The 27,253-nt window shown below is 36.6% G+C and overlaps 1 protein-coding gene and 1 non-coding gene across 3 annotated transcripts; both read right to left on the bottom strand.

The window, feature by feature from the left end:
* Window positions 1-1,501: 1,501 nt before the first annotated feature.
* LOC131688015 (phosphatidylserine synthase) lies at window positions 1,502-23,615 on the bottom strand. 2 transcript variants are annotated; one of them, XM_058972141.1, is made up of 7 exons: window positions 23,297-23,615; window positions 22,983-23,214; window positions 22,393-22,651; window positions 21,876-22,328; window positions 21,482-21,817; window positions 21,337-21,421; window positions 1,502-1,913 (listed from the first exon to the last, which is right to left on the bottom strand). In XM_058972141.1, the coding sequence occupies exons 2-7, from the start codon at window positions 23,171-23,173 to the stop codon at window positions 1,831-1,833; spliced, it is 1,407 nt and encodes a 468-aa protein (XP_058828124.1). In that variant the 5' UTR covers window positions 23,174-23,214; window positions 23,297-23,615; the 3' UTR covers window positions 1,502-1,830. The 2 variants fall into 2 exon arrangements, with proteins under 2 accessions (XP_058828124.1, XP_058828123.1); XM_058972140.1 differs by having other exon boundaries at window positions 22,983-23,193; window positions 23,297-23,612.
* LOC131694367 (U11 spliceosomal RNA) lies at window positions 19,851-20,001 on the bottom strand. Its single transcript, XR_009306480.1, has one exon. It is a non-coding gene; the product is annotated as a U11 spliceosomal RNA (small nuclear RNA).
* Window positions 23,616-27,253: the final 3,638 nt, after the last annotated feature.

The raw sequence follows: 27,253 nt of genomic DNA, 5'->3' as shown, positions 1-27,253 counted from the left end.
TCAGATGGGTTAACGCAGTCGGTCATCCATTTTCTCGAGATTATGAATTATTTCAGAATGTCTAGTCAAAACCGTTGAAATTATTCACGCTTTGGGAGTTAAAACTAGGTTAAAACCAATAACAAGACCAAGAAACATTTCACAGAAAATGTTCTTTCTGTATTTGTTGGGACTTGACTAGAAGGCGATACAAGATAATGCAGCATTTCTACACACAGAAAAATAATTGTTGGTAAAAATAAGTTTTTCACTCTTAGCAAAAAACAACCAACGCATACTCTTAGTTTAAAAAAAAACTTTTTTTTGAGTACAATTCTTCATTTGCTTAAAAGGAAACCTTTAACTTTGATTATTATTCTTGTTTAATTTAAAAGTTTTACTTTCAACCTAATAGCACAGAGAACAGACATATAAGCTGGAACATACTTTCCCGAAAAACCTGTGTAAACATTTAAATGAAAATACGTTGAAAATCACCATCGCATACAGCTTTGCATGCGTGAGTCACCATTGTATCCAAGTTTGCATACAAGTCCCGTATAGCGATTGCTGGCCGATCGAAACGCCGACCAGTGGCAAGTTGCTACTTGCTGTTGTCATTTCAAAGCGTCAGTTTAATTTCTTACACAAGTTGAAAACTTTACTTGTATGTCAGTGCTCAGTGCTAATAGTTGGCGTTGGTTGTTTGCTAAGAGCGGAACTCTTACTTTTACCAAATTCTACTGTACGCCTATAAACCTTTAGGAATTGAATTCTTTGCGACCGGTCTCACGAACACTAATGATGTTTCCTGGTTGAAAACAAACCCATTTAGTTTTGCCGTCTTTGTTTATTATTTTCCACCAGCTTGTAATGTAGTATTTGTGTCATGTGGCGTGTACGTACATGAGCCGTAGAAAAGTCTATACAATACGCATTTTTTTACCTAATAGAGAAGGAAATCAAATAAAACTGGTAAGAAAGCTATTGTTACAATTCCATATTATCACATATCTACAAATAATTACCAAATCATTGATTTTATATATGATATTAGTTGATTAATTTCTGAAAATTCGGCCAGGTTTTTCAAACAAATACCATTATGTGTGTTAGATCAAAACTAGAAACGGTTTTCATGATCATTATTTGAAATATACTTACTTATGTCCTACGGTATTATTGATAACATTCATTTCATTGGTGTACCGTAAAACAATAGTTCAATATATTTTAGCTGCGAATACTTAAAATAGCGCAAACCATTATATTATATATTTGAATCTAAGCAATGAGCCTTATTTTAGATTATAACGGATTGATTATTCGAACGAATTTGACTCCCGTTTTACTTTGCTGTCGTTCTTGAGAAGGTTCAATATCACATATAAATGCCAGACGATTTGTGCCATAATTTACACAAGCATTTGCATCTACTTGAATTTGAATGTCATTAAGGGAAAATTTCATCCACATAGTCAACATAACATTAATATCCTGAAAAAAACCAAATCAGATAATATTCTTAGTTTTAACTTAATTGAGCTTTATTGTAAAATGTAAACTGATTACTATTAATTTCAACAATATCTACGTACATAAGACGGACTCTGACTATTACCAAAGGTCCTACTTAATTCTCGGCGAAATAAAACCGTATAACAAAATATCTGGCACACTGTTTTTGTTGCAATAGAAGGTTTCTGTAAAGTGCTTTGGTCGCAATTCTTTATTCTTTCATGCTCGTCGTTATTTAAAATGTCTTCAACAACAGCAATAATAAATAAACAGATTCATTCAAAACCTTTCGCTCTATTCAATGATATACCACACTATTCCGTTCCAGTTAGACTATTCTTCTTTAACACTATTTTGATGAGATCGTGCATTTTTGGTAGAAGTAGTTTTAGGAGAACTTTTTAACGATGATTTGCCTAAAAATAAGAAAAGAAAATACAATAATTACCTACTAACACTCGTTTTTCAAATCATTTGTTCCGCATTTTAGCATACAATAGATTTTCGCGTACTGAATAATAAGAAGATTGTCATATCCGAACACCAAAAAACGGCTATCTTTCAAAATATGGAAAATAAATAAAATCAACGCTTTTTTGTGAAAAGGGCGATACTTACAAATGTAAACATAAGGCTTTTTTCATACATGCGAATGAGGGCTTAAAAACGCAACAAATTAACCTAAAAATTTGGATTCTACGATATTGCTTTCTTAAACTACAGCAAAAAATACATCGGGCGAAACTGTATTTTTGTTTGTTTATTTAAAGTTTCGCCCTCCACGCTCCATGCAAACAAGAAGGGCGATACTTATTTTGCTAGCAGTTTAGAGGCGAAACTGTTTTTTTCGAATTTTTTTGGGTAATCAAGCTGATACCAGCTGTAAATAGTAACAATGATCGCTCTTGAAAAAACCCGGACGAAATCGGTGGTGTAATACGGTAGTTATTGTAGAAAAACATAAGGGCGATACTACAATGCTGATAGGTGGGACCGAAAAAGTAAACAATCGCCAAAGGGGCGATACTATCATTTTGTCGATTTAAATAGCAAAAACAAATTTTAATTTAATAATTTCAAATACTTTATGCAGTTTTGGGTTTCGATCACTGAATCATGCAATCTAGGATGTAAAAAACACAATAGTTCTTAAATAGGAAATAAAACCAAGCCTTGAAATATTCACTGTTGATTTTCTGTGAATGGTGTCACTGCTAGTATCGCCCTTTTCAAGAAAAAGCGTTGAAATATTGTGAATCGTGAGTGAAACAGTGTTGTAGTTTGAGTGGATAATCCAATAGTTACGCTCAGCGATGCCAGGTGCACAGATTAATCTGTGTTTCATAGATTTTCAATATGTGCAGTATTATTTTTAAAACTGCACAGATTTCCACAGTTTTCTGTTTTAATGCTTAGATTTCCAGTTTTCTGTTATAATGCACAGACTAGCACAGATTTCTCTATTTTGGACCCCGTGCTCAATTTTTGCCTCGAGCAAAAACTGAAAAAAGTAGGTCTCCACTTTATGTTTTTGAGACAAATTTGTACGTTTTCCTTAACACAGATTTGCACAGATTTTTACAAGGCTGCGCAGAGATTTTTTTTGATCTCGACGAATTGAGTCTTTATTTATTTTATTCGATCTTCAGCAGATACCGTACAGATTAAGTGTAAATGACTTATTGTTATAGTGTTAAAAGTTTATAATCGCTGCCTTATAACTAGATTTAGTAATATGATAGTCAAAGAGTTCGGAAGTTTCGTTAAATTTGCGGCAACATCTATCTACCGGATTGTTCTGGCCGTATGCTGCACGGTGCCTAGGAATTCATATATTCGGTCGGTTTCTTATAACACGAGGAAGAACAAACAAATTAATCCTTGAGAGAATATCGGGACAGTCAATATTGCTCGACAACATGTCGAAAATGAATATTCTTTGCAAGAAGGTACGACGTGATTCAAGCGTTGGTAAATTTAGCAGTATACATCTATCATCATACGGTAGAAGACTGATTAGGTCGTTCCATGGCAGTTTTCTTCAAGCAAGTCGTACAAAGCTTCTTTGAACGCTTCAATCGATTGCTTTGCACGGCATTGCTCCGGACCAAGGGTGCAAAATGCCTACCTTTTCTGCGGCTGTAATTTTTCTGCCTACATTCTTATTTCTCTTTTGACGCTGCTGTCGTTCGCTATTGCAGGACGCCCAGCGCTGTACGGCAGTCTGTAAGCAAAGCAGTAACATGACAAAGAAATACTGCCCCCAGTACAGCCACCAGACGCGAGCGGTACAGCTTCTCTTTCCTTATTTTACACTTTTTAATATTTTTAATCTATTCAATATTTTCAATCACAAACGACAATAAATGCGGTTCGTTTACGCCACGACCGGTATCAACGCTTTCGTGTGCGGGCCTCTCCCTTTGACTACGCAGAGAAGTGTACAAAGCGAGAGAACAAACTTTACTACGCCACACTCTCACCGAGCAGTCGGATTACAGCAGCAAAACAAAAATGTATTCTACTGCTCTACGGAAAAATGTACTCGGTTTAGGCTACCGTTCTGGCAAGAGCTGTAGTGATGCGTCGCTGTAGCGGGCTGTACGGCTTGTGCAAATGTAAATACACTCAGGTTTTTTTTACGCGGGGGATACGAGCCGCGTAAATGAAAACCGCGTAAATTTCAAAATCCGCGTAAATGAAAACCGCGTAAATTTCAAAATCCGCGTAAATGAAAACCGCGTAAATTTCAAAATCCGCGTAAATGAAAACCGCGTAAATTTCAATTCCGCGTAAATGAAAATCGCGTAAATTTCAAAATCCGCGTAAATGAAGACCACTTAAATTTAAGAATCCGCGATAAAGGGAACCTCATTGATGGATACCGCGTAAATTCCAAAATCCGCGTAAATGAAAACCGCGTAAATTTCAAAAACCGCGTAAATGAAAACCGCGTAAATTTCAAAAACCGCGTAAATGAAAACCGCGTGAATTTCAAAATCCGTAAAAAAATATCGCGCAAAAAAAACCGCGTAAAAAAAACTTGAGTGTGTACCGGAAAAAATGTAGTTTACCAGTACCTTTGGCATCCCTGCTCCGGACTAGTATCATCAAGAAACTTATTAAATAAATTCAACAAGTGTCTCTTGGCAGTCTGGTAGATTCTTCAACAAGTTGAATTTGATTCTGGCCCTGGAGATTTATTGTTACATGATAAGAGAGCAAGTGAGAACTCCACCATCGAAAACGGTGTTTCGTTCGCGGTATTGTAAGGCGACGCGGCGGGGTAGATTTTCTGTGCCGGGGCGGATTCCGGACAAACTTCTTGGCGAAATCGAACACCCAACGGTTTGAATATTCCACGCTCTCGTTAGTACTGTTTCGAGTGCTCATCGATGTTTCTATTGTTAACCCGTCGACAAACTGGCGCCAGTAACTGCGTTTCTTGGATTTCATTAAATTTTTCATTCGCTTTTCTAATATCGCGTACAGTCGATAGCTAGCGACTAACCCGTCGTTCCGGAAGGCTTTATTTGCGGCAGCCTTCTCCGTGTACAAGTCTGAGCACTCTTTGTCCCACCACGGGTTGGGAGAACGTTTTTAGGTGTTCACGTCGGGTACTCGTTTCGTCTGAGTTTGAATCGCGATATCGAGAATCGAGTTGGACAAAAACTTATACTCTTCCTCCGGGGGAAGTACCCGTGTTGAATCGATAGTTTTGGATATCTCAGCAGCGTAGCTCTTCCAATCAATGTTTCGTGTGAGATCATAGGGAACATTGATTGGTTCCGAAGGCTTTGGACGAGTGGTGATTGCAATTACAATCGGCAGGTGGTCACTACCGTGGGGATCAGACATTACCTTCCACTTGCAATCTAACCGTAGTTATGTCGAGCATAGATATATGTCCAGTACACTTGCTTGCGCTGGTGGTCTAGGAATCCGTGTCATTTCACCTGTGTTCAGAATTGTCATATTGAATTTGTCACAAAGGTCTTGAATTGTCGAGGATCGATTATCGTCGTACAGACATCCCCACTCTGTACCGTGAGAGTTAAAGTTTCCAAGAAGCAGGCGGGGCGAGGGAAGGTGTTCACGTTGGAGAGTCTTCGATATCCCGTCATGGCCCTAGGAGGAATGTAAATAGAAGCTATGCATAGATCTTTGCCTTTGATTGTTGTTTGACAATCTACAACTTCAATGCCTAGCGTCGAAGGGAGATTGATTCGATTGAAGGAGTAGCACTTTTTGATCCCTAAAAGTACCCCTTCTATATGAGTCTTCTCGATCCAAGCGGACGATGTTAAAGTCGTGGAAGTTGAGGTTTATATTAGAAGTAAACCATGTTTCACATAGCGAAAAAGCATCACAATTATTGTAATGTAGCAAGTGTTTTAATGAATCAATTTTGGGTATAATACTTCTGCAGTTCCTATGTAAAACAGTGATCAGATCCGTGATTCCGTTTAATAAGTTAACCATCGAAGGATACGATCACTGCAAGGAGGGGCCATTGTTCAGTCAACTATTTTAAAAATGTTCTTACTGTTGGTAGAATAGCAACCAGCAAGCTTTTCAGAGGATCGGTAATGTTGAAAGCTGTGAATATCCAGTCCACAATGTCACAGAATTTAAGGAATCCTGATTTAGGTTGAGTTTCTGACTGTAAAACGGGAGCACTTGGGATTTTTGGTGCCCCGGGGATTGCAATTAAGGCAGGGCCTCTGGTGTAGAGGGCAAAAAAAAATCGACTTCTTTTTTATCAGCTTAATTGTTAGTATTGAACCGAGGTCTATACAGGTGTACACATTTTTTTCTATGTGTTCATCAGCTGTCACTTTTTTCCGTCAAACAAGAAGAAATGAAGAAGAAAACAGAAGCACGTGGTCCCATACTTCATTCTGATTGGTTAGTGATCTCTTAGTGATGTAAACATTTGCTCTTTTGTGATCCCGGAAGCCATACTTATTTCTACCACGTGCTTACAAGCTTCGTTTCGATTGGTCGGTTTGTTGATTATGTGCTTTGCGGTCCTGGGCCGCCATGATTAATTTCACTAGCAACAAACCAACACACTCAAACATGACGAATGTGAACACTTATACTATAATGCATTTCGGTATTGAACCTCTAGAAAGGTCTCCCGCAATCTCGGTGGCCACGCTGAACGTCTTTTGTTTTAAACAGCCATGCATTCCACGCTTGAATTTGCCACAGTTTATAAAGAACAGTTGCGCAAAGGCTGAAGCAAATCTACCTATCGAACACTCAAAATGTCTACCTATCGAACACGAAGAATAACAATGCTCTAATGCGTGGGGAGTATCGTTATTATGTGATTATAATTATAAGAAAAAATTCAAGGATGTAATATTAACATTATTTCAAACCAGGAATATTTCGCTTGAAGATACAATTATTAAAAAATATATGTGCACTGGTATTTAAATTTTGTACTATTTAAAACACCGGAACAGCTCTGGGTAGTGTTAATAATGTTCCACTGACAGTAGAAATATGAAGGTATTTCTCATAGTTAAAGTGCAGCTAAAATTTTGACAAATTTGTGTATGCATTCCACTTATGTACTTAATAAAATTTATCTTACGCTGCAAATTCGACTGTTTTTGTCACTCCCCAATCAGACGGCAAGCGGCAAAAATCAATACATTTCGTTCTTAGTTGCGGATCAGTTGGGAAACAGAAAAGCTTAAATTCTTTATACGATGTTATTTATCGTACTGATTTTTACAAAATAAAACTAAACACATAATTTTAAATTTTAAAATGCACAAAATTAACTTCTAACTGAAGCGTTCGGGTGAAGTCATTTGAAATTTAACTAAAAATAAAAGGTTGCCAAAATTTTAAAAAGACCAAAGATTGATCCAATGTTGCCAATCCTCTTTACGCAACTCTACTATTAAAAACTCTGGAATTTGCTATAACACACGAAGATTTCAATCTATCCGCAACAATTTTTGAAAAACTGACAGCGATAAAAATACTGTGTAAACAATACACTCTAAATTACTTCTACCCAAAATTTCAAGAAAAAATACCCAGTGGGTCATTTTCGACAGCGTTTTTTCGGTGATGCAATTTGATGTGGAGCATTCTTTGATGGCGTTTTTCTCGAAACCGCGTTTTTTAAATTGGCGAACACGATAATTCAAAAACTAATCAACGAATTGACTTGATTTTTTTATAAGGATGCCCAATATGTGTAGCTTGTTGATGAACCACAGAAAACTGAATAAAAATTGTTTAGTCCTTATTATTTTAAAGAAAAATGATCGAATTTTACAGCAAAATATGAGATTTTTCGGTTTTCATGAAGCCATTTTCCGAAACTCGAACTTTTTTCTACTCTTTGTTGTTTATCGACTGACTATAAGTCTAAGCTTTACAACACTTAACGAACTTCCCGTATCAGACAATTTTATCGAGAGTTATTGCGTTCGCCGCGGCGCTCCTCGACTTTAAAATGGTTGGACGTCTATTCACGGGACGCTCGTATGTGTGGCTTTGTGCGACTGAAAATATTTTTTTTTGCGCACAATGAATGTATAAAGCGATTCTAACATTACACAAAAGATCCTTTGTTGCCTTGCCTTCAAAATCGCAAAACAAAATAACTTTCGTTTTGAGCACATTACACCAAACGCTCTCCTTAATTGATAAAAGAAGACAAAATCATAAAGGGGGTAGTAGAATTAAAAAAAAGAAGCTACTTCGTACGTTTGTTGATTGCTGTAGTTGTAAAGAAATGGAAAAACTTAGTTTTTGACCCTTTGCGAAAAATTGCTACGCTGCCGCTATATAGTGATACAATCACTAGAAAATAATTTTTGTGCTTGACAATTAGTTTTATAAATTCCATTTTACAGGATCTCAAATCATCTTAATATTGTGTTAAAAAACCTTGAACTTGCCTATATTTTGTGTGATACAGTGGTAACCCGAATAGAAATGTACAATAACAAAACCATAATTTTCACTGTGACAGTACAGTAATTTTACAATAATTTACAGTAAATTCTAGTGTTATGCTACAATACAAAAACAATAAACTTCAACGTTTCTACAGTGAATTTCATTGTAAAATTGACTTTTTCTATTCGGGAATTCCAAACATACAAACATGGTCTGCGTTAAACTACAGAGGACCAGTTACCATTTTGAGATACATTTCAAGAAACGTTATCGCATTCAATGTAGCCCTAGATACATTGTTTTAAAGAAAGCAAAATGTTATATTTTAGTGTCATTAAAAATCAAAAATAGTTACAATGAGCTATTTATTGACAAAGGTAGGTGACATTTTACTTAAATTCGTAATTTTATTTTAAATTATTAGAAGGGTGAACCCTTTATAAGGCAGTGGCAACTATATTGCCACCTTTTCGTTTCGTTTAAAACGCAGGAATATGAAGTGAGAAGTGTTCCAATCTTATGAAATCTACTTGTTGGAAGTCTGGTAACTCTTTTTGTAACCGTGTGGCCATTTGCATATTTGTGTGTGTTGTAGAATGATCGAGCGGCCCGTGAATATTTTTTTTCGAGAGTTGTCCTACTGGAGCTGTAGAGCTAGGTTCTCGGAAGGGCTCCCCGTCAGAATCACATACTACAATTTGCAGACGAGACAGGCAATGTCGCCCACTAAAACACTGCTTTAGGCCAATTGTAGCGGGCCGTAATTCTGAATGTGATATTCATTGTATGGTTTAGATATGTGCGGGTGTAGAGACTCGCGATCGCGTGTATCATCGCGAAGGGCTCGAGCATTTGTACGTTAACGTGTTCGATCGCGTGTGCGTTTATATAACTTCGCGTGTATAAATTCTATTTTATAACCGTGTGCCTTTCGCATATTCGCGTGTGTTCTTTGGATAATCGTGCGCGGACCGTGAATCTAATACTTTATTTGTGGTGTACGGCTCAGATGCTAAGAGAAAGATCTTTCATATCACTAGATTTCCCGGTGATGTCTAGTATATATGAGCTCTATTTTTTATTTGTCCTACTGAATGTATGGATCTAAGTTATTAGGACAGAGAGACGTGACAGATTCATGATCGCGCGAAAACGGACGTTTGTAGGTTCGCGTTTGAGACAGCGTTTGAAACTTCGTAAGTGCTAAAACGTTCTCCTTATTACCGGGGTGTTATTAAGTTTGCGCGATCGCAGTGTGTGTGTTGTTAATCGTGAAGGGCAAGCGTTCGTTTGTTAACGCGTTTGTCACGTGTGCTCGCGTTCATGTGATTTCGCGTGTACAAAACTGGATTTTGTAATCGTGTTACCATTCCTATATGCGTGCGTTCTTGGATGGTCACGCGGACCTTTATTCCGGTAGTTAGTTTTCGGTGTACAATTCACATTCTAACAGGGAGTAAGTTACCCCATATCACTAGAGTCCTCGGTCATGTCGTCATGTAACGCGGTGTCCAGTGGAAGTGACCGATTCATGATCGTGCGACCGCGGGAGTTTTTAGGTTCACGCTTGTGACCGCGTTTGAATATTTATAGGAGCTGAGACATTCACTTTATCACCGGGATGTTATCATGTTTACGAGATTTACTTCTTGCAGCTCATCGTTTCAGCGTACGTGAGTTGTGGTGATCAGTTAAGCAATGACAAATTTGTTGATTTTCAACGCTGATACTAAAGCGTTAATTTAGCATCTATTATCAACAATGTTTCTCTCGACGTGTCGTTTTACTGAATAGCAATGCGGTGAATATCACTCTAAAAATTACGACTTCCCTTCAAACAACGCTAACTAGGCAGATTTCACTGAAATTCAGGAGCGGCGGGAGGCACGACCAGTGCGTAAGAAAAACACAAGCAAACAGCAAATACTCAGCCGAACACATACATAGACATACGACTAGCACATAACAATTGTACACTAGTACGAAAAACTACGATTATTACAAAGCGACAACTAATAGATTTCTATTTACGTATTTATTATGAAATTTATGAAATTAATTTAATTAGTATATGCACGATGACGAATTCGACCGATAAATACCGCCATCAAATTGTGGAACAATATTTGCAAACACGGCACACAGCAATAGTCAATGCACGACGACCCGCCAGTCGGCCACATCACCGCGCACAGACCAGTGGTTGAGCGTTTGTATGCGCTGGTGCAGAGTATGAAGAAACATAGAACATAAAAATGGCGCATAAGCCCTCTCGGTTTCCTCGATGCACCACTATCGAGGCGTAATACAATAACCATCTTAAAGCAGTTGTTCTTTAGCGCTGATGCACGCAATATGCCTGATGATGTTTGCAATACCGTCAAACCCCTCAACCTTGGTGAGGGAATGATCGCGTGAATATTTATGGTACTTAATATTTGGTGTGCGTTTCAGATATATCAGCGTCATTTTTTCAAAATTGGTTCAACTGAAGGTATGAATCTAGGCTGCTAAGAACGAGGGCAGGGACTGCCGGACGTGACCGCGCGCGCCTTGGGTTGATGCTTGAGATCGCGTTTGTAAATTTATAAGTGCTAAAACGTTTCATTAATTGCCGGGGTGTTTTAATTTTGGAGAGATCGCGGGTGTGAGTACCGTTAAGACACATAATTCCGCGCAGTTTAGAATTCCACGCACTCTGAACCATTTGTCAAATTACAGAAACACGGTAGTTAAAATAATTGAACATGGCATACACCTATGCTGCTTATGTTTATCCATACCGACTGAGAAAAAAATATTTTTTTTTCTGGCGGCTGATATACCTGCAAACTAATAAAATAGAACGCTCGTCCTTGTGGCCGCTATGTTTGCATATTTTCTTAGCGATTGCGTTAAGACCAGGGTTGTTAACCCGATAGATTCAACGTTATCGTTTTAACGCGATATCGTTGAATCGATATTTTTTCCGTTAAATTCAATGGCGTTGATTTTTGCGTTGATTTCATCGATCATCGTCAACGTACATCGATGAATGTAACGTTAACGTTATCGGAAATTTTGCGTTGATTTCTCTTTTAATCCTCCGAAAGTCGCGAAAAAGGCTTCGGAACAAATTGTTTTGCTCCTATTTCATTGAAAGTTGCAGCAACGCGCGATCTATAAAACATGCAATACATACACTCCAAAAAGTTGTTACTACAAGCTCATAAAATAGTCAAGTGAAATAAGAGTTGGAGAAATTTAAAAATTGACGAATTTCGCGCCAACTCGACCAAATGTTGGAGGCACCCCCTCAGATTTGAATGAAACTTTCTGTACATGAGAACTTTGTCACAAAAAGCCACTTTGCATACTTTATTTTACCAAAAATGATCTAGATTGTCTTTTGAAAAGGGTCAAACTGTTTTTACCATTTTTCTTCAAATGGTTATGTCTAAAAGTGACAAATCCTATAAAAAATGTTGTAGGAGTGATTTTCACAAAATTAGTCAAATTTTTGAATAAAAATATTGAAAAAAATCTTAATCGACTCCTACACTGAAAAAAATCGATTATAAAAATTTAAAGTCGATTAAAAAACCCGTATTTGATTTGGATGAAAGTTTGTTCCCTACGTCAAAAATTCAAGTTGGGCACTTTGAAGAAAAAAGGCATTTGAAAAAAAGTATTCCTTGTCCCAACTAATTTTTTGCAGTGTATTTTTATCCAAAACTAAACTAATGAAAGTCATAATCAGAACAGAATCCAATTTCCAAGTTTTATTGGATTCTGAGAAGATTATGACTTTCATTGGTTTAGTTTTCGATAAAAATACACTGCAAAAAATCAGTTTGGGCAAGGAAAAGTTTTTTTTCAAATAACTTTTTTTCCTTCAAAATCACTCCCGCAACATTTTTTTAGAGGATTTGTAATTTTTAGACTATAGGCATTCGAAAAAAAAAATTGGTAGAAAAGTTTGACCCTTTTCAAAAAACAGTCTAGATCATTTATGGAAAAACTAAATATGCAAAGTGGCTTTTCGTGATAAAGTCTTCATGTACAGAGGTTTCATTAAAATCTGAGAGGGTGCTGCCAACTCTGTATACGATTTAGTGCGAAATTCGTCAAATGCTTCAGAAACTAACCTCAGAATTTGTATTTCAAATATAATTAAATTATATCTTTTTCTATAAACACTGCTGAATATAAAATTAAACTTCTTATGAATACACTATATAATATCTCTGACGAAAAAGGACGAAAACAGAAATCAACGCGAAAATTTACCATAACGCTAAAGTTGAACCGTTGCTTATGGTCTGGTAAGGACATTTGGTCGGTGTTAAGTCAGGCCGGACTAAGTCGCAAAACTTCAAAAAATGAGATAATGACAATACTGGATAAATAATTTCTTCAGCTACATTCAACTTTTGCCAATTTTTGAAATATGTAACCATAAACAAGAATTATGGCAAAAAATTATTTCCAATTATTACGTAGAAAATGCTGTAATTCAAACTTTAAACCCGTTTTTCTCGAAATCAATATTTTGTCATTTAGTCCGGTCTGACTTAACACCGACCATTTCATCTAAAGAGCTGCGAAAACTCCGGGAAGGTAATGGATAAAAGGTTTATTTCAGCAACATTCAAACATATCTGGAAGAGTACCAAACCTGTCTTCAAACATTGAGCAGGAGTTTTGAAAGATTCGAACTGAATCAAGGTGATAAAAGAGTACATGTACCTGACCCATACTCTTTTATGTCTTTGGTTTAGTACGAATCTTCCAAAACTTCTGCTTCCAACGGTTACTGGAAGCAATTTCTGAGCCTTCTGGAATTAACAATATAGATGAGACAGTAATCCGCCCAGTATCCAAGGAAAGAGATTGTTCTTCTCTCATTGGTAATCTGCGATTTAAAAGCAACATTTCAATACGTGGTCAGATAAACTCAAGGTTACAAATGGAACAAACTCTGGATGTTTCATTCTGAGTTGATATTAACTGAATATGATTTGATTACAGAACCTGCTGAACCGGCAACATCGCAAAATCCTTTGATAAAACTTGTCACAAACCAGCAAACGTAAATCCCAATACAATATGAAAGGATAATAATTATCGTTTGTTGCGACTAGTTTAATAGCAATATTTCGACGAGGTTAGAAGGAAGAAAAAATTGATGAAATAATTTTACAAAGAAAAAAGAGAAGTGAGATTGAATAAAAAGCGAGTTTAAGAAGAACAGATAGAAACGAGTAAGTAAAAAAAACTTTTGACGAAGAACAGAAAGAAAGGGAATTGCAGTGTAAAAACCAATCCAATCTAAAACTAATGATGCAAATGTAATGAATTAATCCACAATTGGAATACATAGCAAAAAAAAACAATTCAAAGGTAGATTCTTTACCGCGGTTTAATGGAAATTATCTTCACCGCGGTTACCTAAGTTAACCTTATTCAAACGTCATTCTAAAAGTGAGTAAAAATTCTATACAGGTAGGTTTTCGTATTCTTAAACAATACGTTCATAAAAAATCCAATAGATGTAGATGAGTTTCCACTTTTGTTGGAATCCTGCTAAATAATGCGCTGCACGGAATTTGAAGCACCTGTGCGCGGAATTTCATTCAGTGCAATATATGATGTGCGGAATTTGACGAGGGAGAGGGTAGGGTCAGAAGTTGCGCGACGTAGAGTTGAGATTTTTTACGGGAATTAAACACAACAACACATCTTTCATTTTTGCAATTTTTGTGTAAATCTGTTTAAATTCTCCTGCTATTATATTTTCCATAGAAACATGATAAAATTGCTAGCCAGTGGGACCAATTGCATAACTCTAACAATTTGGATTGATTTTCCATAACGAATTTAGGTTTACTCATGCCTTAGGTACGCGGAATTATGTGCCTTCACGGTATGTGTGGATGATTGCAATTGCATGTTCGCATTTGTCACCAGGTTTGTGATATTGCGAAGGCTAGGGGCGTTTATGCGTTTTGGATGAGAGATTGCGAGTGTATATGATAATATGCAATTGAGTGTGTTAGTGAGTGTTAGTATGAATATAACTTAAGATTAATTATGTATTTGAAGTTGCTTATATTTGGGAACATAGTCACTTTATTTGACGGTTTGGTTCGCGTGGATGATGTTTCTTCAAGATTACTAGGCAGATTTTGATCATTTAAATTGTTATGATCTAAATACTTTGGATAGCTCACTTAAGTTTTAAATTTAATACATTGTGCAATTGAATAATGTTTACTTTAGATTTGGGTTTGAATTGGTATGATCCCAATACTTTAGCTAATTCACTTAAGTTTTAAACATTGTGCAAATTAAATATTTCATTTCGATTTTATACCAACCAACAACCATAGGATACTGCATCAGTCTGGATCTAGTTGAATTGACAGCAAAAATACCTCAATGGTCGTACTAATATAAATGCTGGATTTTTAAAAACGTTATACGAACCTCTTCAAATCGATAAAACCAAAATACCCATTGTTCGGTCAGGGTAAAATAATTTGGGAAAAAACCCGGTTAAAACCCAAAAATAAAAACCTGGGAAGATGGAATTTTTCCCAGCGGTGTATCACTGGCTATAGCTGAAGATATTTGAATTTTACTGAACATATTTTTTTATTTTAAGGCTCAAGTTACGTTCTTTGAGCATGTGTAAGCATTGAACACTTGGTAATATTCGTAGGAAAAATTGTGGTGTACAGCTTTGCCGCCGGTTTATCCATATAAAGCATTTATCTATAAAAGTCAATGTTTGTATGTACACTCAGGTTTTTTTACGCGTTTTTATGGGTCTTTTTTTACGCGGTTTTTACGCGGATTTTGGAAATTTACGCGGTTTTCATTTACGCGGATTATAAAATTTACGCGGTTTTCACTTACGCGGATTTTGAAATTTACGCAGTTTTCATTTACGCGGTTTTCATTAACGCGGATTTTTTAATTTACGCGGTATCCATTAACGAGGTTCCTATTAACGTGGATTCTTAAATTTACACAGTCTTCATTTACGCGGATTTAGAAATTTACGCGGTTTTCATTTACGCGGATTTTGAAATTTACGTGGATTTTGAAATTTACGCGGTTTTCATTTACGCGGATTTTGACATTCACGCGGTTTTCATTTACGCCATTAAGAACTGACATACAAGTAAAGTTTTCAACTTGTGTAAGAAATTAAACTGTCGCTTTGAAATGACAACAGCAATTAGCAAATTGCCACAGGTCGGCGCTTCGATCGGCCAGCTATCGCTATACAGTCGTGATTCGCTGGTTGGACATTTTTTAACTGGACCGCTTTTTAGTTGGACCTCCGCTAGTTGGACCATTGTCCAACTAAAAAGCATCTGAACGTCAAAATCTTGTGTCAAATTTACTTTGACAATCAATCTGACAATATTTAGAGATGTGAATAGATGCATTTACACTGCTAACATCTCCTTTGGAGAGTTTTTGACATTTGTCAGTCGGTCCAACTAGCGAATCAAATTCGTTAGTTGGACAAGGCTGTGGCCCAACCAGCGAATCACGACTGTACGGGACTTGTATGCAAACTTGGATACAATGGTGACTCACGCATGTAAACCTGTATGCGATGGTGATTTTCAACGTATTTTCATTTAAATGTTTACACAGGTTTTTCGGGAAAGTTTGTTCTAGCTTATATGTCTGTTCTTTGTGTTTACGCGGCCTTTATCCCCCGCGTAAAAAAAACCTGAGTGTATATGATTTATGGATTCCCAAACTGCTTAACAGATTGCCGTAAAAATTTATACGTAGTAGACATTTGCTATGGAGCGTGTTTGTGTGCTATTGGTTGGGGATTATCTGCCCACCAGATGGCGTTTCGGAACAAATTATGTTTTCCTCTTATTTTCTTGAAAGTCACAGCAATGCGCGGCGGAACCAACGACACGACTAGACACTTGCATTTCGTAACTGTATCGCAAATATGACTACCCCTCAGTGACTCAGGTAACTGGTAATGTCAAATTTGATATTTTGATAAGAAATGCATAAATCTAGCAGCACTGATAAATCAGTTGTTATTTTGTTCTAATAACCGTTGCAGCCCCTGGTTACGAAAGGAAAAAAAAATTAAATTAAACCAAACCTATTGCTGTCCATGACACACGACTTGCGAAGGAACCGGAACCATCGATACAGATACGGAGCTTTCGAACCACGGTTGCAGTTTAAAAGTGGCGTCTGGAAAACATGGCTATATAATGTTTAAATGCGAGTGAGGATTTGAAGCAGTTTTCTTGCATAGAAACATTTTCAAAATTGCTCTGATTCTTTAGACCTGGGTTGATTCGGAATCGGTAAGTCCCGTTGGTTATGTTACACTTTTGGAGCTTTTCCAGGTTTACTCCGATGAATGGATTTTGGTAGATGGTTTTGTGCCAAGTAAATCGGCGGTCGGAGAGACGATCACAGAATGGTTTTACGTTGTGGATGAGCAGAAAGGCCTGAGAACCTTCGTGGACTAGGGTCAAAAGCAAATGGGGATGCCACGAGTGCCCTCCCATGGCGACTGTCTGCATTCACACTGGTGGAGTTGATTTGAAATGTCCGCATCGTCTCAACGAACTATTGGAGAGCGATGTAGGTATATGATAAAAGTTCAGATTGATTCAAGTTATTTTTTGCGCAATTGCCCTTGTTAAATTAATGAAAAACTACGTGACAAATAGGTCCCAAAACAGCGTGTCTCAGCTTAGATTAACCGTCCTACTATACTCGTGAAAACATATCCTAGCAAACGCCACCAGTTCATTGTTTACAAAATATATGTACGAAATAAAACAGCTTCTAATCCTCCAAAATCTACAACTGAACAACAATATAAATCACTGGATATCTTAACTTTAATGTTATTTTTGTTTTTGACTGTGCACTACACCGGTGTAGTCGGTGCTACACTCATTCAAACTTGGGTATAGTCTATCTGGCCTGTGTTAAGCTAAAGAGGACCAAGTGCCATTTGAGATACACGCTCTAAAACTGCTATCGCATTCAATATGGCACTAGCAACACCCACATCTATTTATTTTTGGGAACAGATAGCAAACGAAAGTAAATAAATGTTCTATGTTAATGGTAAATTCTCTAAAAATGCATTTTACTATGAAAAATACTAGAAAAATGATGGCGCTCGGTTCGATTTGGCTTAACCTTCCGGCAGTCGCGCTAGTGCACTGAGCGCACGCTGCTCTGAAAATCTAGCGAAATCGTCTTAGGGCAAGAGCGGCTACTAGTTCAGTGGGCCATTAGCGCGACTTCCGGAGGGTTAACGCAGGTCATCTCTTCTTCGCACTGCACCGGTGTAACACCAGGTAAAAACAACAATGCTGTAAGAATATATGGGAAAAAAAAGAATGGAAATACAACATATGTCATTGAGATAATTCCAGCTTTTCTAAATCAGTTACATTGTAGTTTATTGTAATGTATAAAAAATGCAGACAACTTTCATGTTGAATACTCGACAATTTCTGCTTCAAACAGGTTCACCAGAATGTTACTCCAGCAGCAGAAAGATCAATTCCTGCGCGTTTCGCATCCGTTTTTCAGAAGAAATTCTCGAGTTTTAGTGTAGAGATATTGCATTCTTCTTCCATGTTCAGTAAGATGTATCGGAGCTAGTCACAGAGCATAAGAATAACTTTTTCTACAGCGCATGTTTCATTAAATGTCTGGTCGTGTCGTTGGCGGAACGGTGCTTTTGAAAGGGGTACACAAATGACGTAGCTTTTTTCGGCGTCTTTCGTTCGATCCCTCCCTCCCCCTCGTAGCATTTTGTCACAGAACTCTAACCTCCCCCTTGTAAATAACGTAGCATTTCAACAAAATTACTAAATTTTGTTTGGTTGAATTCGAAGAGAAAACTTAATTCAGCTAACAAACTAAGTCTACTAGTTAGCAAGTTTAGCTACCTAATTTAGCATGTTAAATTCACATACACGCAAACTTGCCACATTAAAAATTTCATGAAAAGTACCTAACTTGTGTGAATTTAAATTTATTTCTCTTGGGAATGGAGGAATATCAAATTGTTTTTTTCTAATCTCAATTTTTTTAATTCCCGTAAAAAATCTCAACTCTACGTCGCGCAACTTCTGACCCTACCCTCCCCCTCGTCAAACTTCGTCACAAATTTAGTATACCTACCCCTACCCCCCAAAATGCTACGTCAATTATGCATGGCCCATTGGGACTGATATTCGTAGAATTTTCCAGTTCCGATTTCTCGGCATAGCAGTCCCGCTTAACATTTTTCGTAAAAACTAACGTTAATTGGATCTCATGATGAAAAACTGGACTGATTATATTGGAAACGATTGCTACGAACGTAATTCTAGACAATAAAGCTTTATTTGTTGCACCGTTTCCCTCCAGATTGCTATTCTGGTTGCAGTTGAAAATCGAAAATTTCAATATTTAATATTGAACTTGCGTCTTTCGCTTTTTTCCCTATTTGCAGAGTGGGCAACTAATGCGCATCTTGTGTACATGTTAGAGAATCTTGCGCATCATCTACATCAGTTGCGCTTTAGTTGAACAGGCTGAAAATAGGAGAAAAACCGAAAGGCGCAAGTTCACTATTTAGATTTTCAACTGCAACCAGAATAATACAATTTTCATCTTCAATCGCGTTTTTCTCAGTTGCTAGTTTTGCAACATGGGACAGTTGGGTGTAGAACGGCAGAATACTACTCTGTCATTGTATTTCCATTACTAGGACTGATTTCTGATGACTCACTATGAAATGTCCTTTTTTTATCGTAAAATTCTCTTTTTGGCGTTAAAATTATTTAGTAAGACGATTATGCTTGGAATATTGATGTAAAACAAACCAAATCAAAGCATGCTTCTCCCAGTGCGGGACTCGCATTAGGAAACCTGTAAAGCTATGGTTCCGAAAAGTTTGTTTTCGTTGTGTCGTGGTGATCTTCGGGATGCAACCTGGAAAGAAGACTTTTTTGCTTGACAGCCCGGAAAAGTGAACAGGTTGGTGGCTTAAAAAACGATTTCAATAAAGCTGAATTGAGTTCATGCAAATCGGCGGTGGCATTTTGGATTCAGCACACAATTTTATATAAAAAATGGAGATCGTATATGGAAGTTCCGGTTTTTTTTTTGTAAACTTGTGTTATCAATATTTTGTGCGAAAATTTGATTAATTTCAACCACCGGAGGTAGTGTCTTCGACAGAAAATCCAGCAAAAGGAGACGCCTCAATTGACTCGATACAGATATCGACACAGATTTTTCGAAAAGTAAATAAAGATGAAACTCTTTTGCTGATTTGCTTTGGGCAACCTTGAACTTCATGGTTCGATTGTTAACCTGATTTTTCGTCGATTATCAAACGACATTTAATTTACGTATTATAGGAAGGCGTCGACGCAAGTAGCTTTCAACAGCTTTCCGGTAAAAAAAATTTAGTGCTAGGTATGTCTTGATAACCATACCTCACCCAACCGAGTCCTGATTAAGGGATTACGATTAGGCGTGCCATATAAACGTAAAGCAAACACCCTTTTGTTAACGATAAAAAGTATATCAAAATGAATGACTTTGCTTACAAACATGTAATTCTATCGATGCATGCGTATAATGCTATAAATACACATGGTCGATAAAGTAGATCTCAATCGAATATTATGGCGTTTTTAATTTCACGTGGTACTACACCGATGTTATCGAAAGGTTTATTACACTCAAGTTTGAATCAGTGTAACACTGGTCTAGTGCAATATATATTATGAAAATGCCCTTCCAATGCTGCCCAGTTTAAGTTTAGCAGAATATTTCTTCAATGACACAGCATCAAACCAAATTTGAATGTTGGAGCCACATCACCTTGCTCACAAAAGAAAGCAACTAATCGTTAGAAAAATTTCTGAACCAGAGTTTTGACGCTAACGAAAACATGTACACAATGTTTATAATGTACAACTTATCATTAATATGGTCACTACATTAAAGTTTCTCACGTGAACAGCTTGTCTTATTTGGCATAAATAGCTTAACTTCGAAAAGAAAAACCCTAATTTGCTATTTGAACGTAATGTTATCGAATATAATTGACTGGTGAAATGAAATGTTCCGTCGCTGACCGGAAGGCCCAATCTGACCAGTGTCAGACCCAATATGACGTCATAAGTCGAATGCGTTTCTCGTGCATACCTATTCACGTGATCACGTGCCATGCCGATGATGTTGTGCGTGAATGACTCAATTCAACTGCATGATAATTTGATTTGGAAAAGGCTAATTACTGCTTAAATTTATAGTGAAATGATTAATGAATTAGCACACATTTCAAAACATAAAGACAACAATATTTATATTACAGATGACGGAAATTTTATAATATTTTGAAATCGCTAATATGCGCACGTTCGACAAACAGGATGTATGTAATATTCGGATCCTGATGTAGGTTGAAGTTGTAAAGATGCATGTATTAAAATAGATAGGGGAGTAAATAGAACATATATGAATCGGCAGACATATGTGAGTGAAACAAAAATAAAATATACAGTAGAGTGCATCTCCATCAATATCGACAAACACATAGTAAACTAGAATAGCGATTATTTCAAAAGTGTCTCATTTCAGATTATTCTCTCAGGCTTATCGGGCTCTTCTAAAAAAGAAAAGTAGTAAAAATGATAACAGTTATTCCGGGTCGCAACAGAATAATCAAATTGTCTAACCCTTAAATACAATTGACTATTTTAATTTTCTATGGTAAACAACTCGATTATTAATTTTTCGTGATGTTAAAACAGCATTGCGCATTAAAGAGTTAATTAAGCACAAAAAGTAGACGTAATCAGTTAGACCTACAATACAAGCTTTCACGGTACTCACCTTTGGAATCGCCTGATACAATAGCAGAGTCTTTGAATTCTCGAGCTGGTTGCTTAACCGGAGAGGAACTATGCGACTCACCCTCCTAAAACATATAACATATATAAATATCCAGCATGGCACAATAACCTCTCGCGCTACTCACATCGATATATTTGTACCATAGCATGCAACCGTAAACAAACAGGACCGAGATGGCAGCTTGTATGAATAGCCACATCACTATATTTTTAACTTGTGTTCGTTCAAACAGCTCTGTACCATTCTTGATGCATAAAATAGCCTCCGAAACTAGAATAGCGATGTAGACCCAACATTGCGTTCCTAGTCGTTTACAGCAAGTATCGGTAACATAAATGTAATACTGTCGTACAGAAGGCGCGGTGAATAAACCTACAAACACCAACCGACCGATAACAACCGGATGTGACGGAGGCATTTCGAAAATATGCTTCAGGAAGAATGTGTTCAACTCAGTTAACTGAAATTATAGTAAAGTTTATTCTGGAAGTAACTGATCTACATAAGCTACCAATTACCTGCCATAGTAACACAAGCTGGCTTACCGCAAAAAATCTCATATAGGTGCATTTTGGATCGAGCCAACGTACAGGGGCCCAACTTTCAGGGGTAAACTGCAGCACAGCGCGTTTTAGTTTTCCTTTTGTCGAAGAAATATCCCGTATGCTGGCCCATTTGTACTCTCTCATTTCGAGCCGTTTGCAAATTCTAAGACCACACCAGATTCCAAAACCGTTGCAAATCAATACATCTAAAATAAGGGCATCCCACCAGCATTCAGCAAAATTAGGCAGCAGATGAGCAAAAGTGATCTCCGTAATTTCCCACATGACCGAAATGGCCCACAGAATTCCCATGTGCCGTATTAATACCGCTTTAAAGGCCCAACCCAGAAAATGACCCCAGGCAAATACATCAACATGTGACCACACTCGTTCAAACGAAATATCAGAGCAGTTGGCTGCATATTCCTGAAATGGTACTATAATAAATAAAGTTTTTCTACTATTGAAATGCAAGACACTTTTGACTTACCTTATCCATATCAATGTGAAAAGCACGCAGAGTTGGATCGAACCAGTAAAGTATGCCCATTATTGACCGGTAGTCTTGGAACATCAGGAACAACAGAAACAATAGATATAGTACGGAAAGACCAAAAAGCATACGCCATACCACTGGATGAGGACGCGTAAAAGGGCCATGCGGAAAGGCGAGCACTGATATGATTAGGAAGAAAAATATGACTGTGACCATGCCGGCCCAAATGTTCCCCTGGATATCCGTTTGATCTCTGTTATTAGATATAAAAAGAAAAGTTATTTGTAACCCGTATTGATACTTTTCATTCAGAATACCCTGGTTCTCCCAGACATTCACAAATTATCGAAATCCTACTAAGCTTTTGATAATTTTGAGATTTGACAATTAAGTGGATTAAAGACCAAAACATCAAGCGAGCACACTAAACCGACCCATCGAAGAGTCTATACACCTTATTGAGGTATTACACACATTATTGCATTATTGATTATCTAACAATTATCTTGTATTCTAATTTCATAGAGTTTATTACTACCAGAACCATGCTACATACTCCGAAAGGATTTACGTAATTTACTCACCGAACGAAGGCAAAATACATCACACCAAAAATTGACACCGCTAACAGGGTGATCGTATGCGGTTTATAGAAGAAATCCAGCGAAATGTCGTCGACCGGCCGCTCGTTTATATACTTGAACTCATTTATGGTCATAGTATCGCGACTGCTTCGCATTGGGGAACCTTCCAGTAGTGGCGTTCTTTTCCTCATTCTGAAGTATATTAAACCGTCTGAAAAATGTTGATTTGGGGCTTCCAATTAGTAGCACTTGTCAGAAGTTCGTTGCAAAATCAATTAAACTATATTTAATTATTTATTTACATATTTTTGTACCTTTTCTTGATGTGAAAAAACGATACACTATTTAATTGGGCAAGTGGTTTTTCACAAAATACGACGACCTTCCTTATCATCAAGACCAATTGTCTTTCTGTGTCCCGCGAAGCCAATTTAACTACAAAGTGTGATTCCCACGATCCACCAGCTTCCGCCAACCGGACAGAACGTCAAGATCTAAGACGTCAAGATCATGTAACCATTCCGTCAGGTTATGTTGAATGCATTGTCGGCATGAAAATTCACTTCAAAGCGTTCCCTGTCGTTGATGTTTTATGTGAACACAATAAGAACTGCATATAGTCTATTTTGACGTTCCGATAACGTGCTGAACCGGTGGCGGATCGTGAAAATGGGACTTAAATCAGCTGACATTAACCACACCGTCACCAGGGAGGGGCCCATATTATTGGCTCGAATCAAAACTCGTCGAAATGTGAGTTGACATGAGGTATACACGCAGAAAAAAGCTTTTAGGTAAAATAAAAATATCGATTAAATTCAACAAATAAAAAGATTTGTCGGGAGACAATAAATTTATTTATTGAATTCATTAAAGTTTATTTATTGTTAAAAAAATTGATCGCTTCTTTTTTTTATTGAAATTAAAAGAAAATTATTGAAATTAAAAAGTGTTTTTATTGAAGTCAAAAATTTATTGTTACTCTAATAAATATTTTCAAGCCAATGATTTTGTGGGTTAAAGTGATAATAAAAGATTGGATTCAATACAGTTAAGACCCGTTTTAATCAGCCCCTTGGCGAATTTTAGGCTGATAAAACAAGCAATCCAATGAAAATACAATTACAGAAGTGGTCCATATGAAATGTGCCGATTGTCATTTCAATAAAACTGTATAGTATTCGACACTTTTCATTATATTATATTTTGACTTCGACGCGTACTCCATATTCAAAAGCAAATTTTCGAAATTCTTCAGGCGATTAGCTGAAATAATTGTCCCCTGCATTGACGAGAGACACAAGAAAAAGTTTCTCCTTACTGTGAAGTGAATTTCAGAAATAAAAATGTATGGTGACTATTTTCGCACTATAAATAGTACCGCCAACTTGCCCCGTGTGCGTTACCGCCAACTTACCCCAACCGCATATTTTATAAAAAAGGATTTAAAAAATTACTTTTGGGTATGAATAGGTATAAAATCTATACGGACGCTGAAAGCTCTTTTCTCGTACTATCGAAAAATATAATCGTTCGGGGAATAGATAGAAAACCACCTTAAATAACACAAAATGTTTAAAATTAAGAAAATTTACAAAGTATGCTCAAAAACACATTGGATAATGCGTTTCACATTACTTGAGATACACAACGAGTGACAGCGCTTTATGTCTAATAGAAACGGAGAAAAGAGGGTTCCGCCAACTTACCCCAACCGCCAACTAGCCCCGGGCTCCCCTATATTTTTCTTTCTTTTTTATTAAACGAAGCTCTTAAAATATTCGTCTTTAGTCCCTAGATATAGCCTCATAATCTTTTATGATTATTTAGTTTAGATTTTCCTTAAGGGGGTCTGACAGTGAACAATAAATTTTTTTATTTTTACATATTTCGGATCTCTACACTCCAAAAAATGTAAACGTTATGCCTATTGATTTTACACATATTTTTGCAATTAGCGGAGGCAGATAGACACTAAACTTAATGTGTGTAAGAGATATTAATCTTACATTCGGAAAATTAGTAGTATTTTTTCTTGGTTTTGGTATTCTTTTCTATATAAAAATCCAATTACCAAATTTTCTATTGCGATTAGAGCTATGTTCACCTGTTAAAACATGTTAAGATATGTCTAAGGAACAACCTTTGATGATATGTGGGCATAGCCTATTAAATCAGAATGTAAGTGATCTTTTTATAGAAACATATCAAAAACACGTTTTTTTATTGGAGACACCTCTAAATCATGTCCAAATTAAGCCATTTTTGGCGAAAGTTCTTAAATTCACACCTAGAACAAGAATTTGAGCTGACCGATGTATATTTCATGACTTTCAAAATGTGGAAAAGTCTAGTGTGCATACATAGTTTATACAGTTGACACATACACGCAGAAAAATCAGTCCTTTTTGAATCAACAAAAAGTTTAGTTGAATCAAAAACGTGGCGAGTGACTGTTTCAAACTGAAATGGGCGTTTTTCGAAAGCATGTATTTGGTTTAGTTCAACAAATACTTCTGTTTACATTTTAAATAGAAACATTGTTGAATCAAAATAAAATTTGTTGGATCTAACTGATCCCTTTGTTAAAAACCAACAGAATCTTTGTTCAATTTCAACTAAATTTGAGTTGTTCTCTCCTTTGGTTGATACAAAAGATTTGTTTTTGTTTCTTCAAACTTGTTTGTTCGGTTATGATAAGTTTATGTTGTTTCAAAGATTTTATTGTTTCAAACGAAATATTTGTTGAAACTACTGAAAAGCCAACAAATGAATTAGTTGGCAATTTCAACCAACAGTATTGATTGAATTAATCCTGAATCTTGTTTGTCACTATATTAAATGGGAAAATTGTTATTTAAAACCAAAATTTATTTTTACTAATTTTTTTTCTGCGTGTAGAAGGTATGTGTGCGCGCCCAGTAAACGAAATGGCGGACAGGCAGGTTAAACTAGATGCTGGCGATCGCTAGGCTATTGAAACGTTGTTCTAGGCTATTCGCCGTAACTTGCCGTTTACTGTAAAAGTAGTGTGGGCGTGATAACATTACACTGCAAATAATCCACATATTGAACTCAAGTGTTTAACACTTAATTTTGCCTCAACTGGTTTAACACTTAGATTTTATGTGTTAGACACTTAATAACATACTTCCTTGAAACACGTTAATTCCAATAGATGCAACACATAAATTTCATATGCATGGCACAATCAAATCAAATGTTTGACAAATGATAATTAAATTCAATCCATATGGTAATCAACTGCTTATTATACCATTTCTAATGAAAGACATGTGTATCAATGTTAATTTCATTTAGATATTTTAGTTTCATCAAATCTTTTGCTTTATTTGAATAAAAAATGCAACCTAACTTATAAACTACTTACAAATAACAGACATCTTAAAACAAAATTTATTTCTCCACTGCTGAAGGTAACTCCATAATTTCGTCCATTTGAAAAGCTGAACGGCTGTATCCGAGTTTCCGCTAACATGCTTATTCTTTGAAAAAGAAAAAAAAAAGTAATTAATTTATAATCATATATTACATATCACTTGCCATCCAAAATATGCGGTAGAAATACTGAATTATTAGTAATAGTTCTGCCTGGTTTCGCAAAGCCATGTGCTTCCAATTGATGTGGATGAGTGAACTTTTATTTAAGTGTTACTACACTTAATGCTCCGCAGTTTGCAAAAACATGAATTTCATGGGCAAAACATTTTTGATTTAATATGCTGACACTTAAAATTGAAATGTGATGGCTGTCGACCACGCCATAGAGTGGAACATTTATTTTTCAAGTGTAATTCGATTGAAGGGCAAATTGAAAGCTATTCAGCTTTTTGTTGGTGGCTGCGTCCCCAAATGCGCACCCCACTTTGACAAATCATCCGTCCAATGTCAATTTTGACAAATCATCAGTCTTGTCAAATTTGACAAACCGTGCTTTAGATTCAATTTTTTGATCGCGGTAGGCGTTCACTTCTGCTCTCAACTAAAATTGAACGTCAAATAAAAATATTGTTTTTCAGTTGAAAAACTAAACTGATTTCGGTACGGATCCGCACAGTCAACTGTAGTCCCATTCAACAGTGGCACTCAACTCGAAATGTGGATACAGAACATCTGCTATTCAAAACTATTAGCTACTCGCTATCGGCATACAAAAATCGGTCGAATAATAAGGCAATTAATCAGTCTTATAATGTAATTGGGCGATTGTTATACTGAGGAAAACCAATCAGCGATACTCAATTTAGTCG

Source organism: Topomyia yanbarensis, chromosome 3 (genome assembly GCF_030247195.1).
Source record: "Topomyia yanbarensis strain Yona2022 chromosome 3, ASM3024719v1, whole genome shotgun sequence".
In the NCBI taxonomy this organism is placed as follows: Eukaryota; Metazoa; Arthropoda; class Insecta; order Diptera; family Culicidae; genus Topomyia; species Topomyia yanbarensis.
The sequence above is the reverse complement of the archived record's forward strand: the minus strand, read 5'-3'. Positions and strand labels throughout refer to the sequence as shown.